Source organism: Stomoxys calcitrans, chromosome 3 (assembly GCF_963082655.1).
Source record: "Stomoxys calcitrans chromosome 3, idStoCalc2.1, whole genome shotgun sequence".
NCBI classification, from domain to species: Eukaryota; Metazoa; Arthropoda; class Insecta; order Diptera; family Muscidae; genus Stomoxys; species Stomoxys calcitrans.
In genome coordinates this window covers 33,906,293-33,924,444 of record NC_081554.1, presented here as the reverse complement: position 1 = coordinate 33,924,444, position 18,152 = coordinate 33,906,293, and the positions used below count along the sequence as shown (strand labels likewise).

The following is an 18,152-nucleotide window of genomic DNA, read 5'->3' as shown; positions in this document are numbered from 1 at the left end:
AAATTTAAATTGCAAAAAATGTAGAAGGAGCGCAGAAGATAGAGACGCTCCAAAATTTGCACTTAGTCTGGTTAAGGGTTCGAATGTTCTGTTATGTTTACCTTAGGAAGGACGAAATGAAAAAATGCCGACATTCGATATTAAAAGAAAATTTCCCAGAAATTGTGGAAAATTTACTAGAAATTTTTAAAAAATTTTGGGGAATATTTTATATCTTAGGAACAAAGAAATCATCCCTTTATCATAGGCAACATTCGAAAAGAACTTCGGAGGATCTTTTTATACCCACCACAGTAGGATAGGGGGTATATTCATTTAGTCATTACGTTTGCAACACATTGAAATAACAATTTCTGACCCTACAAAGTATATATATATATTTCGGTTCTTCGTAAAATTCTAAGGCGATTTAACGATGTCCGTGTGTCTGTCCGTCTGTCCGTCCATCTGTTGTAAATACTCTACAGGCTTCAAAAATTGAGATATTGAGCTGGAATTTGGCACAGATACGTCTTTTTGATGCACGCTGGTTAAGTTCTTGAACGGACCAAATCGGACCATATTTGTATATAGCTGCTATATAGACCGATTTTCCCATAAAAGGTCTAATGCCCATAAAAACTGAAATTTTAAACATTGAGTAGTTTTAGGCCTCCCGATTTTTGACCCAAACTATATTTAGATCGGTCTATATCGGACTATATAGACGGATCTCCCGATAAAGGGTCTGAAGCCCATTAAAACCCTATTTATTATCCGATTTCGCTGAAATTTGAAACAGTTGGTAGCTTTAGGTCTCCCGACATCCTCCCCAAATATGGTTTGGATCGGACTATATTTAGATATAGCTGCCCTATAGACCGATCTCCCGATAAAGGGTCTGAAGCCCATAAAAGCATTATTTTTTATCCAATTTCACTTAAATTTGAAACAGCGAGTAGTTTTAGGACACCCGCCATCCGACCCAAATATGGTAAAAATAGGACTGTATTTAGATATAGCTGTCATATAGACCGACATGCTGGTTAAGGGTCTGAATGTCATAAAAGCTTTATTTATTACCCGATTTTGTTGAAATTTGAAATACAAAATTCACTAGTATTTATTGTATTTATAGACCACTCAATGTCCGTGCCGAATTTGGGTGCATAAGTTGTGCAATTTTCATCGGATTGTGACGAAAGGGGTATGTACCCGAGGTGGTGGGTATCCAAAGTTCGGCCCAGCCAAACTTAATGCCTTTTTACTTGTTTCACATTGAAATAATTCGATATGACAATAGGTGTGGGAGTTAGAGTAGTCTTTTGCATAAAAAATTATTAAAATTGAGAAAAAATCGTAATTTTACACCCAAAATTCGACTTTTTCGTTTATATTTTACAATTTCCTGTCGTCAAAAGGCCTCTGGAAGCTTAAAAACGAGGACTGCTAGAATTTGTTTACTACTACATAATTTAAATAAATCCCTCAATTTATCAATATTTTATATCAGAGACAAAACTTCAATTAAATTTTCTTCAAACGCAAAATATCAATAAAATCTTCTCCAGAGACAAACTTTTAATGAAATTTTCTCCAGAGATATTAAATTTAAACTGAAATTTTCCTTAAACACAAAATTTTGATGTAATCTTTAATAAAGATGGTGATAATAAGAATTCTATAAAACTTCTACTAAGAAAAAAATTTCATTGGAATTTTGAGCTGGTACTACGTTCTCTTTTCTCGATATTTTTGGCGGATTACTTTTTTTAGATAATAGATTTTAAAGAAACCAGTAAGGAAGGGTAAAAGTCAGGCGGTGCCGACTGTATAATACCCTACACCTACCCTATAAGTACAATGTGGAAGCTATATCCAAATCTGAACAATTTTGATGGGCTTCGACGGATGTTTTTAGATACGTAATTAAACAATCGTTATTAAACTTGAAGCAAATATGTTCAATATGTAATAACTTCGTTTGACAAATGACATATGTATGGCGGCTGTATCTAAATCTGAAACGATTTTGAGCCAACTCAGATATTGTGGTAGTCGTCAAGGAAAGCATTGTACAAAATTTTGGCAAGATCGGTCAATAAATGCGCTTGCAGTGGCTCTAGGAGTGAAAATCGGGCGATATACATATATGGCAGCTATATCTAAATCTTGCCCGATTTCTATGAAAGTAGTGTCAAAAGTCATAAGGAACTCCTCTCTGGTAAATTTCGAGAGAATCGGTTAACAAATGAGCACTTTGTTGCAATATTTCTCAAAATCGGGCGAACATATGTATGGGAGCTATATCTAAATCTGAACTGACTTCAAGCAAACTCCTCATGTATAGTGGTAGTCGTCGAGGAAAGTGTTGTACAAAAAGATTTGTCAATAAATGCGCTTGCAGTGGCTCTAGGAGTGAAAATCGGGCGATATATATATGAGAGCTATATATAAATCTGAACCGATTTCTATGAAATTCACCAGAATTTTCCAAAGTCAAGAGAAAAACATTTCCACCAAATTTCAAGAGAATCAATGAACAAATTACCATTTTATTGCATTATTACTGCAAATCGGACGAGCATATATACGGGAGCTATATCCTAATCTGAACCGATTTCGACGAAAATTTGATAGATATTTTGGAAGTCCTCAAGGAAAACGTTGTACAAAGTTGTGAGAAGATTGGTCACAAATGCGCTTGCAGTGACCATACAAGTGAAAATCGGGCGATATATAAATATATATGGCAGCTATATCTAAATCTGGCTTGGCGGAGCAGTGCCTCAATCATCTTTACTACTCGCGAGAGAAGGAAAACGGGCTGTCAGATCCTCCCTTGCTAAAATCCTTTCCTAAAATCTTCCTAACCAATAGCGAAATCACTATGCCCATTTGCCAGACACCGGGAACCAAAAAGGTTGAGGACCTCGACTCCCGGTACATCCAGGTCTTTCAGCATCAGTGTAGAAATTCGAGTCAGGGCCCAGCGCCTTGACGAGTTAGCGCTGTGGGGTCGATCTTTGCTACCGGGGTTCGAAAGTTACTTAACACTACCCGGCACGGGATAGCTGTGAGCACAACACAGGCTGGAACAATGAGTTTCGAGCAGTGTGGCGTTCAGTTCCGTCAAGAGAAGCCTAGCTGCGTTCTACCGGGAGCGTCCACAGGTTGCGGATAGTGGAATGCGGACAATCACAATTTACCTAAACAATGGACTTCAGATTTGTGTTTCTGAAGCCCAACCACGTATAGGAAATGGAGGTGCGCCATTTAAAGTGCAATTTTGTGGACATTTAAAAACCCCATAATGTCTACGTAATTTTGTTGGCAAACTAAGAGCTTAAGTACGCACTCCTTAGGTAGTGCAGGAGATGTAGACACTAGCAATAAGACATCAATTTTGTCTTATTCAACGTGAGAAAACTTAATTTATATACAATTTTACCCATATAGATCAGCATGGCTTTAAAAATGCAGAAAATTTACATTTTTTTATAAGCATTAAAAGTTATCTCCATTATTCCCAGCTTGGAATGTTTATATTACGTGTACTTTGGCGAGGTTAACTTCCTAACAAAATGCTATAAAAAATTGTATCAGGTCAGATGGATGTGGGAAAGTCCCCATGGTATTGTGTGTATCGTAGCATATGTAGGTAGTATCTGTAATAGAATTCCAAAGCATATATTTTATCGAGTAAAAATGGATGCCACCGTGGAACGAGTTGCCCTAGTATTACTGTGATAAGCTATACTAGTAATGCACTTTTCCATCTCATCGCAATAACAAATCTACATCATTTGATTAATATCAAATATTAATTGTGATGTCGTCAAATAATTTAGTATATTTATTATTAAGGATATTTTATCCTTTATTCTCTTCCACCACCGTACTCCTTCTTGATTTTCACATCCCCTCGAGTGAAACGCCATCTACATGTCATCATCTTCTTAAGTAACGAAACTCTTTAGAAGCAGCAAAGCAGCAGCAAATTCGATGAAACATGGGGGTGGTGGCAGGCAGAGCTGTTTTTGTCAAAAGAACTGACGGCGATGACCACAAAGTCAATGATATTAAAAAAATAAAAGAAAAAACTCCGAATGTGATAGTCGAAGTGTTAATTTTTATGTGTACGCACACATACACACTACTTAAATGTCAGTTCATGATAACACTTTAATTGTTGTCTTTCGCAAACCAATGCTTTTTCCACATTTATTTTCATTGATTCATCTTTATCTACTCCATCAATTTATTTAGATCATACATATATGACAAAAAATAAGTTCAATCCGTGTTTTATTTGATCAATATATATTAGCTGTTCATGTTTGTACGGTCCCCTTTTTACGGTTGCATGAAAAGGAGCTCTTTCGCGTAGTGATAATTTTTGTGATTTACGATTTTCACTGTTTTTCTACTTCGTTTACCGTTTTTGTGTAATACCACGAAATGGGCGTTAGTATCGGCACACGAACTTTAGATTAATATTTCCTTATAAACACGACTTATTAGAACTCGATTTTAGTATTATTCAACTTAAGTTTTGGATTTATTGATCTAAATCAAAATTTTCTTGTACTTTTTGTTGAATTTCGCTACAGAGAAAACTTTATTGATTTTTCTGCTTACGTTTGACAAGAAAACTTAGTCAATCCGATTTTGTAGACGGCGTCAGAGAACCCGGCAGCAGGAATTTTGCACATTCGTTATGACAGCTTGTATGTTCATAGAGGGTCCGTTTACACCATGCTCATAGTTTATCTGCGCGCACAGAGCGGGTGGTTGACACTCACAGATTAAACGTTTGATTGTGAAATAGTACAGAAAGCTTTTTAGTTTAGTACAAGATTTGATTTAATTGTGTGATGAAAGAATAAAACTAAAACAACAGCAAATTGCAAATTTTTGCACAAGAACAAAAATATATTTTTTTTACAACTTATCTTCTTCAAATGTGTTTTAAAGCTGTATTTTTATCATTAAAAATCTGCTTGGTTTCTTACGTGGGAAATATCGGATCAAATAAAACATTGTTTAAAGAAAAAAAAATCACATCTGTGTTAACAAGCATTTGACATATAGATTTATTGCAAAATTAAAACATATAGAACAAATTTTTTACTCAGCTGTTGGCATGTCCTGACCTTATAAGTGCTGACTTCGAATTTTGTCCTCACCTTATAAGTGCATTCCTCTAGGTGCCCATTTCGTGAATTTAATTTCATTTGCGATTAATTGAAGAGAAATTTATACTGACGCAGCGACATGTCACTACTATTTTACTCATAAAGCCTAGTTCTGACTTCGAATTTTCACACGTCGCTGTCAAAATGCTCTATAAAAAAATGGTGATGAAGATAATGTGAACACATTCTGTACAAGTGGTACTGAGTTCTATGAGCATCACGATTAAATTTCGCACAAGTTTAATTGCAAATGTAATTAAATGCTCACAAAATGGGCCGAATCAACTTTGCTTCAATACCATGGTGAAACAATTAAAGGTGGTTTCATTTGTATAACAACCACAAATCATATGGTGCAATCCCCCATATTGTCATTTAGCTGATCGCCGTTTCAACAACAAACAATAAAGACTATAAATCATTGAAACAGAGTTGTTTGGTGCCCATTTCGTGAGCATTTAATAACATTGGCAATTAATTGAAACCAAATTTGTATTGACGCAGCGACATGTCACTACTATTTCTACGGAATGTGTTTGCATTATCTTCGTCACCATTTTTTATAATGAGTTTTTACACTTGTTCGGCTGAAAAGTCGATGTCAGTACTAGGCTTAATGCGTTTTGACAGTTATGCTGGCGAAAAGCTGAAGTCAGTACTAGCCTTTACATCTAAATTTTCATCAAATGGAAACGGCCCTTTATTTTTAAAGTAAAATTCGCAACATGAAAAAGATCTAGAAACGATATAAATGCAACGGCGTGAAATGTATAGGGAAGACTTCGTTCTCTGGAGGGAAAGTCAAACGCGAAGAATATTAAATAAAATATTTTAAATAAATAAAATTATAAAACAGTAAAATAACCAACCAAAATGAGTTTTTCCAGTGACGAAGTAAACTTTCTAGTTTATCGATACTTACAAGAATCTGGTGAGTTGCAGAGATTTATGCGGCGTCTGTCACATCAGGTTTTCCCACAATCAATCCTAACATGTATATACATTTCTTTGTAGGATTCACACATTCAGCTTTTGTGTTTGGCATTGAATCGCATATTTCACAAAGTAATATAAATGGAGCTCTGGTTCCACCAGCAGCACTTTTAACAATATTACAAAAAGGCTTGCTGTATACAGAGGTGGAGTGGTCCGTGGGGGAAGATGGGGTTCCGATAAGACCTATTGAAAGCCTAAGTCTCATAGACGCTGTCATGCCAGAAGCCAAACCGACGGCAGCGCCAATAAAATCCGAAACCGGCAAAAGTGGTAATGGTGACAATGTTGCATCGAGTAGTACAGCTGCCAGTGGATCGTCAGGAAATAATATAAAGGCGGAAGTTAAAACTGAAAATGCAGCAACAACATCAAGTACTAGCACAAATGCTTCTGGTACATCCGGTAGTGCCCCTGCTGCAGGAGATAATACAGAAACAGATAGTGCCACAGCATCTGGTTCTGCTGTAGGTGGTTCGCCGGCAGGAACAAGTGGCACAGCTAGCAATACATCAACATCAGCCACGGCTACCACAACAGGTGATGACAAGAAAACCGATGCAACGGCAACAACTTCAACAAGTAATACGGCAGATGATGGTGCATCCACTACATCCAATAATGGCAGCACCAATAATAATGCATCAAACGAAACTGCATCAGCGGCAACGGCTGCAGGAACAACAACAACTTCAAGAACTGCAACACCTACCACCACAGCGCAGACGGGTTCGGCAAGTGGTACTGGTACAACAACAGGTGGAAATGCAACCACATCAGCGCCAACATCCACACTTGGATCATCTCCAGCAACCCCTGCTGGTGGCTCAGAACCTATGGATATTGATTCAGCCATTGAGATACCAGCGTCCAAGGCAACCGTGTTGAGAGGCCACGAAAGTGAAGTGTTCATTTGTGCTTGGAATCCTAGTCGTGATTTATTGGCCAGCGGTTCTGGTGATAGCACGGCACGTATATGGGACATGTCGGACGCCATGGCATCGCCAAACCAACTAGTTCTACGTCATTGTATACAAAAGGGTGGAGCTGAAGTACCAAGCAACAAGGATGTTACTTCGCTTGATTGGAATGTAAGTTGAGTTTATGGCATGGCAATTCGCCACTATTTTTTTTTTAATATTTTTCGTTATTTTAGTGTGACGGAACTCTTTTGGCCACTGGCAGTTATGACGGTTTTGCACGCATTTGGAAAACAGATGGTAGTTTGGCCTCCACTTTGGGCCAACATAAAGGTCCAATTTTCGCACTTAAGTGGAATAAGCGTGGTAATTACATTCTCTCGGCCGGTGTGGATAAGACTACCATCATTTGGGACGCTTCGACCGGTATGTGTACCCAACAATTTTCATTTCATAATGCTCCAGCTCTGGACGTAGATTGGCAAACCAATAATTCTTTTGCCAGCTGCAGTACAGATCAACGCATTCATGTATGCCGATTAGGTTCCGACGTACCTATCAAAACATTCAAAGGACACACAAACGAGGTTAATGCCATTAAATGGTGCCCTCAGGGAAAACTATTGGCATCCTGTTCCGATGATATGACACTCAAGATCTGGTGTATGAATCGAGATAAATGCTGTCACGATCTACAGGCACATTCCAAGGAGATATACACGATTAAGTGGTCCCCCACAGGTCCTGGCACGCAAAATCCAAATACAAATCTATTACTTGCATCGGCATCATTCGATTCCACTGTACGTTTATGGGATGTGGAACGTGGTATGTGCATACATACACTAACGAAACACACAGAGCCAGTGTATTCCGTAGCTTTCTCACCGGATGGTAAATATTTGGCATCAGGTAGTTTTGACAAATGCGTTCACATTTGGAGCACACAAAATGGACACTTAGTACACAGTTATAAGGGCACTGGTGGTATTTTTGAAGTTTGTTGGAACTCCAGAGGAACCAAGGTGGGAGCCAGTGCTTCGGATGGTAGTGTTTTTGTTCTGGATCTGAGAAAGTGTTGATCGGCGGTGTCATTCCCGCCTTCTGGCACGAGCGATGTCTCTTTTTAGATACTGTTATGAACGTATTTCACATCGTAGAATAGTTTTGTATTTTTCCCTTTTTTAATACAACAAATGAAAACAAAACACAACGTTTCGTAGTGTCATAAGTCTGATGTATGTAAAGATTTTTTAATTGCATCGCTATTATTATTATAACAACTGCTATTTTAGTTTAAAATTAAGGTATAAAGTAGCATTTTATTATCGCTTCGAAAACTTCAGTCTCGTCCCCTTAACGCTCATTGCTCCTACGGCATTGGTTATTTTTGTTTTGTTTTACTTTTATTTTGTGTTATTTAGGAAATCGGTTTAGGTAATGTAACACAGTTGCTATACTCAAATCGGAACTTCGCATAGATCTGCTGAAATGCAGCTTCCATATAAATTCCCTGTTCCCTCTTTGTCCCCCTTTATATATGCAAGAACAATATTATTTTCTTTAAGCAATCATTTTATTACAAAAAAAAATAATATTTCAATAGAATAAGAAGAAACAATAAAATTTAATTTATAAACAAATGCAATAAATATCTTGCACAAAAAGAAAAGATTTCAATATTTTAAAACAGTTATTTTACTTTGGAACCAGTGTGTGATTTGAGCCCATGAACAATCACCAACATTTATCGGGTACGAAGTTACGAGGACGACTGTACGATCGTTGCTTCCGGCTCTCAAGTTGAAGACATTCGCAATAGCTTAAACGTCTAATTCACCGATGTTGGCGCTTATACCGCTGCAAGATACATGAAGATATACGTAACCAAATCTTCAGCCATATTTTTTTAGACAAATTTCCTTGCAGGAAACAACCAAATTTCTTTTGAAAAATAAAATTTTTTATCCATGATTTCCTTTATAAAAACAGGATTTAGGCAGCGAAAAACGAACACAGTAGCAAAATTAAAACGAAATTTGAATTTGAGAGTCGTTGAGAGTCCCGACCATCAATTATTCCAAAATGCTTAGTTTAACATTTGACATCCTTTACATCGGCACATGGTACTGCAATTCATAACAAAGTCAGAAATAGGAACAGGATCTTAAAATCACTTCCCAGCAGCTCTTGGGTTGTTGACATAGAATTTAGAGGTCAGTGGTGAACGCCAATATGGAGTCACCACATAAGCAACACGCAGTGGAATAAGTTTGAGACCTGCCAGAATGTTTCAATTCGAACTGCGACAGGCTGTCTGCTCATTTCTCATGTGGACCACCTCCATCAAAACAAAGATCATTCCCAAGCATTATCTACTGGTCTGTTATAGCAACAGCCATCCAAATCATAGTCTTCTTCTTAGGCAACCACCCCATAGAGACGTCAGGGTGAAACTTTATGATCTTGAGCGACAGGTTAAACGCTACAAGAGGGAGCCTCTAGTTTAAGCGATGTACGAAGCGGGTTAAAAAAGCATTCCCTTGGATGCTATTGAAGAAGTGAAAGCAATGAATTGATTGATTAAAGCCCGTTTTTGGCGACCATCCGCTACCACAGTACTTGAAGAAGCTTACCTTCCCCGGCAACCAAAGGGGCGTTCTAGCGCAACTACCCTCTGCCTGGTACCACCTCCTGAATACCTACTGGGGAAGGATTGATGCCAACTTGCTGAAAGAGTGGCACACATGTGAAATGGAAACACACTTAACCTGTTCATCTGTCCAGCAAAACCTATATGATTACAGATCCCTCCGAACTTTTGACAACCACAACAGCCTTCTACGCTCTCCTCGATAGCAATATGACGGTATAGACTTTGAGTTTCTTTTACCTTAGTGGAGGAGAATAACTCCTCGAAGATTTTGAATTGTACTGACTCTGGGCATCTTATCTCACACATTCCCAATATGGACATTGATATAGTAGTTAATGAATTCCATACAGACTTGTATAAGCATAGCTATTTATGTTGGCTTCCTTATATATGAGCCAATTAGTATCCTTTGAAGTATTTCAAATGTCCTCAACGATTGTTCCGGGGCACGCGATGAGATCCTACACACGCGTGTATGTGTGCTTAGAAGCGCAGGACAACATTCAGGTAGGCGTGAACCAGTGCTCCCTGTAAAACATACGTTAGGGCGTGTAGAACAGACGCTTGCTCCCTACACTCTTCTATCTTTCTCCAACCGCTTATTTCGTCTCTTGGTATGATCTGGGGACTCAATTATTCTTTACCTTTCTCTTACACTTTCTCACTGGGTTATCACAATATGCCACACTGGCCTCCGAGGGATCTCCCTTTGGTGGAATACCCATTCAGCCTTGATCCGTTTAACTTTAATTTATAGTGCTTTTTGGTTCGAGTAATCTTTCCGCTTAATTTGGTTGGCTGATTGGGATAAATTTGGTATTGGGGCCAACCTTCTCACAGGTATAATGCAAGTTTTCCCACTGTTTGGTTGGGTTATTCCGACTTTTTCAGCGTCACAGAGCGTTTTTGGCGAAAACAGGATCGGATAGTCATTAAAAAAGGTTATAGCTATATGTTCTTGCAGTTTTTCCATCAATCTCTCTGTTGTTGAAGGTGCAGCTAACGATATTCCATACCTTGTTGAAATACCTATGGATTGTAGCACACTCCGCCTTTAAATGATACTCCAAAGGATATAAAAAAAATTATTTTTCGCCTCTTGTTTTAATTTTTTCATTATTCACTGCATTGATATAGTGTCATCTTCAAGAACAGATTTCTAATATCTAAAATACTACTTAAAAAAATAACTTAAAAATCTATACAACTATCTAAAAATCTCTCTTTAAGAAAACGGCATGGCTCTCGCTTTATTTCACCATCTTTGGTGGTACCTTTGAAAAATTTGGTTAATTTGGGGCCAGCATATTTTGGCTTTTCCGAATCTGGTTCATCGAATTCAACATCAAATGCCTTATCGGCCAAAGCATTCTCGGCGGTTGACCAGCTGAAACGTACTAAACGTGGAAATCCAAAAACCAAATCAATATTTTCCGATAGAAAGCGTTTTGTAACCGGATCTCCTGGATAACCACTGCCGAAATCATTCGAATTTAGTTTTAAACCCTCGGGGAATTTCCATACTTTCAAAGCATGATCACGGCTAACTTTGGCACATATACTGGCAGCAGATACAATGGGATATGTAGAATCAGCTTTCTTAGCGACTGTGATTTTGAATTGTGGAAATATCTGTTGCAGCTTGTCTTGATATTTTTCGGGAGGCCCAACCGTATCAACATACACTTCCGCTATGTTGACACCCAAATCAACTGCAGCATGTATTAGACCAATTGCTGAATTCATGGAGACCTCATTAAGGGAGCACTTGGCTCTCCTAAACATGCTGGAGCTAATGACATTTGGCGATATGATTTCCACAGCCCAACCTATGCAAGTGTTGGCGTATTCTTTGGTGTTGATGTCATCGAATATAACGTCTCGTTTTTCCTCGGTCAGTTGTTTGGAATCTGCACAACCCAGATCAATTAAGGCTTGTTTGCTCTTTATTGGGCAAAATGCAATGCCATAAACCATTGGTCCTAAAACTGGGCCGCGACCGGCCTCGTCCACACCTAGCATACACGGTTCATCCTTGCAAATCTGGGGTATATCGGAAAAATAAACCGTGTTGGCCGAGTTGTCTTTAGAAGCTATGAATGGACCAAGAGTTTTGAGTGAAGTAATTTTTTCCACCATGGCTTCTGCATCATAATCCTCAATCTCTTCCATCTTAATGGTTTCGCTTAGGGGCTCATCTTTTATAGCTACTTCTTCTGACATTTTTTTAACTTTTGCGAATGCACAGCTGCACAACTATTAAAATAAATAATGAGTTTATGGCGCCTTTTTTGTTTATACCCATCACAAATTCAAAGTCTGTCGAACAAAGTAAACGCCTTATCTTCTTTTCTAACGGCGTAATTAACTAAGCACGGACATTTGTTCAGCAAACCAATCGTTAAGAGCCTAATGAATAGAATTTAAGCCAATAATTAGGTATTATAAAAAATAAAATCGAATAAAATAAACTAAAATTTACTTGCATTCATTATGTTGGTTTAAATTTCATCATTATTGAACGATTAATCATTTAAATAAGCAGTGTTGTATTCACACAGTTGCAAATTTCGTACTGTTTACCTCTTGCATCTAACTTCACATTGTATTTTGTTTTGTTTCTTTTCTTTCTTTCCGGTTTAGGACTTTGTGAGGTGTGCTTGTTCTCGATATCGAGCTAAGGCCAATTATTATTTAAAAACAACAATTTAATTTTTGGCAACTTGCACCAAATTATTAAATAAAAACAAACCTAAATATGTCTAACAAAGCTGAACTCGCTTGCGTCTACGCCGCCCTCGTCTTGGTTGATGATGATATTACCGTCACTGTAAGTATCCGCAGCAGTTGTTGAAAAAAATCGACGAAAATCTTCGCAATCCCCGTTTAGTATACAATGACTCTACTTGTTATCCCTTCACTAATAGCTTATAAATATGTGTTCATTTTCTTTTAGGGTGAAAAAATCTCAACTGTCTTGAAGGCCGCCAATGTTGAAGTTGAACCTTACTGGCCTGGTTTGTTCGCCAAGGCTTTGGAAGGTGTCAATGTCAAGGACTTGATCACCAACATTGGCTCTGGTGTAGGTGCTGCTCCCGCTGGCGGTGCTGCCGCTCCAGCTGGCGCTGCTGCTCCTGCTGCTGAAGCCAAGAAGGAAGAAAAGAAGGAGGAAGAACCTGAGGAATCCGATGACGATATGGGCTTCGCTCTTTTCGATTAAGTGGACGATTATTTGTTTGTTTTTAACAATGCCAGAAAACAGAATGCTGCTTTTTTATACCATTTACCACAAGTGTATATGACAGAAAAGAGTAAAACAGTAGAAGACGGTGTTTTAATGTTTTGTACACGTTTTAATGTACAAATTTATTTAAACCAATAAAAAAGTATCATTTATGTTTTTGAAAAAGTGAAATGTTTTTATTGTATTTTAAATACTTATTAGAATATAAAACGTCAAAACATGCTGAGATCTTCCATATTCGAGATTTCCTTGTTCAGGCAATAATTTCATCCAAAACCTTTGCTATCTCCCGAAGAACTGCTCCATCCAATTCTTTAATGCCCAAGCCTATGAGGAACTCATGTGGACATCTACTTAATTTCGATCTGTTAACTAAGAACTGTATGGCACTGCGGGTTTCATCTTTATCGGCGCCAAAATTACAAGTCACTGTTATGGGGACAGACATGTGAAACTGTGGATGGTTGATGGGGCCTTGGATGGCCAAAGGAATGCCATCGCTGCGCTTTAAATCAAACTGAACGCTATACATATTTGGCACCCGGCCATATTGAGTGATTAATATAAACCATTTGTTTGCGAATGGATGAAAAACAAATTCTGTTGTTTCGCCATTAATGGTACACGCAAATTGTTTTGCAAATCCCGAAACTTTTTCCTGAGAACAATACATTTGTTTTGTTTTTTTCTATTTTACTGTGTCATAGTGTCATTATAAGGTAAAGCGCCGTTTTTATCGATTTAAAATTTTTTCATTATCGATAACAGTCATTGTTTGTGGGTAGTTCCCACATGATTGATAATATTGTCCCAAACAGTTCTTCTTTTAGCATGTACAAGTTCCAAAAAGTACTATTAATGAGATGGTGGCGATATAATGCGGACACATTCCGCAGAGGTGGTGTTGAGTTCAATGACCAAAAAGCAGCGATATTTCAATGCATCTTTATAGTTTTCACTTTAATTAAGTATATTTGCTGTGTTTTAGTTTAATCGGTTCTAATTATCTGTTCGTTCACAGGATTCACTAATAGAAGGTTAGGTCACATGTAAAAACATAAAGTGGATAGGCCCCATAAACATCATTAAGGATGTCAAATCTGACGATGGAAAATGTCATCATATAGGAGAAAACGTAAACAAAGAATGAATGTAAAAAGAGAACAAGTTGACATCCTCAATGCCAAGTACTGCCAAATATTAAAAAAAAAGTATATCGGCTGATCGCTTGGCTTAACCTTATTCAGTGAATCCTGGTTCGTTCATTATATCGATAAGTTACCAGTACTACTTTGCACTGAACAGGACTATTGAATAACATGGCGAAACAATTAACGGTGGTCTCATTTGTGCAACAACCACAGAACATATGGTGAAATCTGTCATCTTGCCATCAAGCTGATCATACTTTTGCCAGCTCTGATAGTACTCTGGCCAGCTCTTAACGGCTGTTCGCGTGGTACCACCTTCTTAAATCCGCCTTGACTGAATAATGTTACGACAAGCAATCAGCTGACATAACTTTTTTTAATTTTAGGCAATACATGGCATTGAGAATATCAACTTGTTTTCTCCTATATGATGACATTTTCAATTGGTAGATTTGACATCCTTAATGATGTTCATGGGACCTATCCACTGTATGTTTTCGCATGTGACCTAACCTTCTATTAGTGAATTCTGCGTATTTGCGAGCCGAACACTAGGGTTAATCCATAGCAGAATGAGTTAACCCATAACAGAATCGAATTACGACATGAAGTCTGTGCCTGTTCATGGTTGAATTAAGAAGGTTGGGTCACTTGCTTTGGTGGCGCAAGTTCCCACTAGTGGCTGGTACCATGACATAATTACCAGGTAGTGTACCGTAAACAACGAGTTTTAGTTGTGTGTGTGTGTATTATAGTTAAGAACCATACACACACAAACAACAAGAAATGACGCGAACTAGTTACATACACAAAATCAGAGTTGGTACTAGCCAAGATATATTCATTTACTGGTAGTGGCAGTTGCCCAACAACAAAATGTTGAGTGCATTATCTGTCAAAATCAGTGATTAGTACAACTCTGATTTTGAGTATGTTACTAGTTCGCGCCCTTTTTTGTTGTTTGCATATGTATCGTTCTTAACTATAATACACACACACAACCAAAACTCGTTGACAGATACTGTACTCGCGAGAAAAAATTATACTCAGCTGTTTACGGTACACTACCTGGTAATTTTGTCAGGGCTGGTACTATGTTCGTTTTTCGCAACATTTTTTCGTGATTCCTTTTTTTAGATAATAGATTTTGAAGAAAAAAAATTGCTGATTGCATTCAGTAGGTAATTCCCTCATTACTTATGACTCTATTCTGCATTCGGAATAGCCGCCGAAATTTGTAATTATTTTACTAGCGAAATTTGACAGCAATCAAATATTTTTGTTTCGATAACAAAACGTGTTTCTTTGTCTGCACTTATTGTTTTCTCTATTTTATATATTGATTCTCAAATAAATAAAAAAATTGAAACCAATGAAACAAACTAAAATGATGCCGGCAAGTGTTGCCACTATAATAGTTTTTTGTTGCCATTTTCCTCACTATAAACAGAGTACTGCTTTTCCGCCAATTTTCACCCAACGTTTCGCCGACGTTTTTTTATATGGAGTTTGACAGCATTCCGCTCGAAAAGATGAACAGAATACTCAGCTTTAAGGGGTAAATAAAACACCTCTAATATTGCCATTAAAATCGATAACATTTCTAATCGATAAAGAATTGGTATTTTGCCAGTGTTGGAAAATGTAATTGTCCGCACAAAGAGTAAAATGTAGTGCAATATAAACGGCAATTCCTTCATTCTATTCAATTCTAAACAAAAAGAGAACACCGTTGTTTAAATCTTCCGTCCTGTTTTTGCAAATGCAGATGAAGGAATAGGATTGCCAGGTGCCAAAAGTCTGTTTGAGTCCCCAATTATACTTTCAGACATGCAGACACAAAACATAATATTCATATTCATTCACCGAATAGAGCCCAAACAGTGAAAGCGCAGGAAGGCACTCGAAATTTTTTGTTAATTGTCGTGGTGTTACGTCTCACGCTCCGCTCTGCTCTTACACTCGAAAATAAAAAAAAATAAAAAGAATAATAGAATAATTACAGTGAAAACGCAATTAGCAAATCAAAAAGAAATTATAAAACCCAAAATGAAAATAATGAAAAACAAACGTAGGAGCTCGGTGTGAAATTTCTAAACGAAAAAAGAATTTAACAAAGTTAAAAGCAACAAATTGTTAAAGAAGCCAGATTGAACAAAATTTTATAGCTAGCTATTTGTTTGTTATATGAAAAGAAAATAATAAAACCTCAAAATAATATCTATAGGCGAGAGAAAAAAATCAACGAAAGTGTATTTTGCCAGCAAACAAACCTATAATAATAAAAGAGTAGTGTGGAAATTTGTGAATTGTGTGTTAAAGTTGTAACGAGCGAGCAGAAAGCAGGAATTCACAGTCCTCTGGCAAAAGGTCCCCCCTCAATATAATTGCAATTGCGTAAAAATATTTGGGTGCCAGTGTGTGTCTGTTTGTGTACTAGCAAGTGTTTTGAGTGTTGTTGTTGCTTGTTTCTTGCTTTGTTATAGCAAAGAGACGATTTTGTACGGGTGTGTGTTGTGTGCGCGATACAAGAAGAGAAATCATAAGGAGAGAATAGAGCGTGTGGTGGCCTTTACCTTATTTTTTTTTTCTTGTTTTATTGGGGCACTTGCAGTGGGGTTTTTTTGATCTGTTCAAAATCTATTCCTGGCGCCAAACAAAAAGCCTGCAAAATAATAAGAATATAAATACAAATTGTTTTGCGATTAAAGATTTACGTCGTTGTTGTGTATATAGAGTACATAGATTGTCATTTGTAATATTGAAATCTAGTTTTGTGTTGAATTTTTTGATCGCTGTGTGAAGTTTCGGAACAGCATCAACATTCAGTTCGTGTTCATATATCCGACCCAGACGAAATTTAACACCACGGATAAATATCGAACTAAACAGGATCCTTCGCCTCCGCCAGATACGGAGTTTTTTGGAGAAACTTCTTCGACCAGTGAAGACGATTTCAATTACATCAGTCAAAACGGCTCCATACCGAATATTAAGCCACTCAAGACCACCAATAATAGGCTATCAACGGCTATTTTAGCAGAATCCAAATCATTATCGGCCACTCGATCTAAAGCTTCCAGCTTAACGAAAACCACAATAAGTGCTACAGCCAAGTATCCAACGTCATCTCTGTCGCCACCATTGCCAAGGGCTTCAATTGAGGACATAATACGTTATAGGCCAGCTGCACCGCAACAACAAACAACAAATTTCGAAAAAAGCAACCACAACCACACTATACCAACAAAAACCATGGCTATGGTACGCAAAAAACAAGATGATAAACATCTTGAGGCCTTGCGTGAGTTAATTACCACTGGCGGTGGTAATCGCCAATGTTTCGATTGCGGCCAAAAAGGACCCACTTATGTCAACATGACCATTGGATCGTTTGTTTGCACACGCTGCTCCGGAGTACTGTAAGTATTTGACTTTGTTGTAGCGTTAAACATTTAACAAATTGTTTTACATACCCAGTAGGTTATGATGATGGGGGTTGTTGGCACGTGTGTTGCCATTTGAAACAAAAAGGTTTTGTCAACATCAAAGTTAATTTTTTAAACGAATTATGCCAATCAGCCTAAGCTAAAGGATGGATTACAGATTTTAGAGATTTTTTTTGCGTACACCCTAAGTTTTATTCCAGAAACAGGAAACTTTGGTACGTTTTGGAGGTAAAGGCTGTAGGGCCCATGGAATGCTATTATTTCCAGGTTTGAAAATTAACTCACCATATACAATGTGGGTGTCAAATGTTAGGTATTGCCAATTAAATCATGTAAATCATGATACTGGACCCGGGAACGAACTTTGGGAGTTACAACACGCCAACCAAAGCAATATGAAATTGTTTGTGAAATGAAACTTTTTTTGAAATGGTTAGGTTGAAGAACAGAATGCGGGATTTCACCTTTGCCATGTCATTGTGTCTATACATCCAAGCAGATAATGTGTTTGTGGTGCGGTCTGCCAAAACCTGATAAGCCCGTATCAGAAATTCTGTCATCG

At 37.6% G+C, this 18,152-nt stretch overlaps 5 protein-coding genes across 5 annotated transcripts in view; 3 read left to right on the top strand and 2 right to left on the bottom strand.

Moving 5' to 3' along the window:
- The first annotated feature begins 5,898 nt into the window (after positions 1 to 5,898).
- LOC106083722 (F-box-like/WD repeat-containing protein ebi) lies at positions 5,899 to 8,733 on the top strand. The gene is made up of 3 exons (XM_013246939.2): positions 5,899 to 6,108; positions 6,192 to 7,261; positions 7,327 to 8,733. Exons 1-3 carry the CDS (start codon positions 6,051 to 6,053, stop codon positions 8,170 to 8,172), a joined length of 1,974 nt encoding a protein of 657 aa, XP_013102393.1. The 5' UTR covers positions 5,899 to 6,050; the 3' UTR covers positions 8,173 to 8,733.
- Positions 8,734 to 10,150: 1,417 nt separating this feature from the next.
- LOC106083690 (ribonuclease H2 subunit A) lies at positions 10,151 to 12,139 on the bottom strand. Its single transcript, XM_013246858.2, has one exon. It carries the CDS (start codon positions 11,967 to 11,969, stop codon positions 10,938 to 10,940), a length of 1,032 nt encoding a protein of 343 aa, XP_013102312.1. The 5' UTR covers positions 11,970 to 12,139; the 3' UTR covers positions 10,151 to 10,937.
- Positions 12,140 to 12,362: 223 nt separating this feature from the next.
- On the top strand, positions 12,363 to 13,155 carry LOC106083685 (large ribosomal subunit protein P1). The gene is made up of 2 exons (XM_013246853.2): positions 12,363 to 12,576; positions 12,703 to 13,155. The coding sequence occupies exons 1-2, from the start codon at positions 12,505 to 12,507 to the stop codon at positions 12,964 to 12,966; spliced, it is 336 nt and encodes a 111-aa protein (XP_013102307.1). The 5' UTR covers positions 12,363 to 12,504; the 3' UTR covers positions 12,967 to 13,155.
- On the bottom strand, positions 13,139 to 13,711 carry LOC106083684 (uncharacterized). The gene has a single exon (XM_013246852.2). The coding sequence runs from the start codon at positions 13,661 to 13,663 to the stop codon at positions 13,244 to 13,246; it is 420 nt and encodes a 139-aa protein (XP_013102306.1). The 5' UTR covers positions 13,664 to 13,711; the 3' UTR covers positions 13,139 to 13,243.
- Positions 13,712 to 15,930: 2,219 nt separating this feature from the next.
- Positions 15,931 to 18,152, top strand: part of LOC106083707 (arf-GAP domain and FG repeat-containing protein 1) — a 274,523-nt gene continuing 272,301 nt past the window's right edge. Inside the window, exon 1 of the mRNA XM_059365425.1 lies at positions 15,931 to 17,563. Within this exon, the coding sequence (XP_059221408.1) occupies positions 17,397 to 17,563 (167 nt within the window). The 5' untranslated portion in view covers positions 15,931 to 17,396. The remainder of the gene's footprint in view (positions 17,564 to 18,152) is intronic.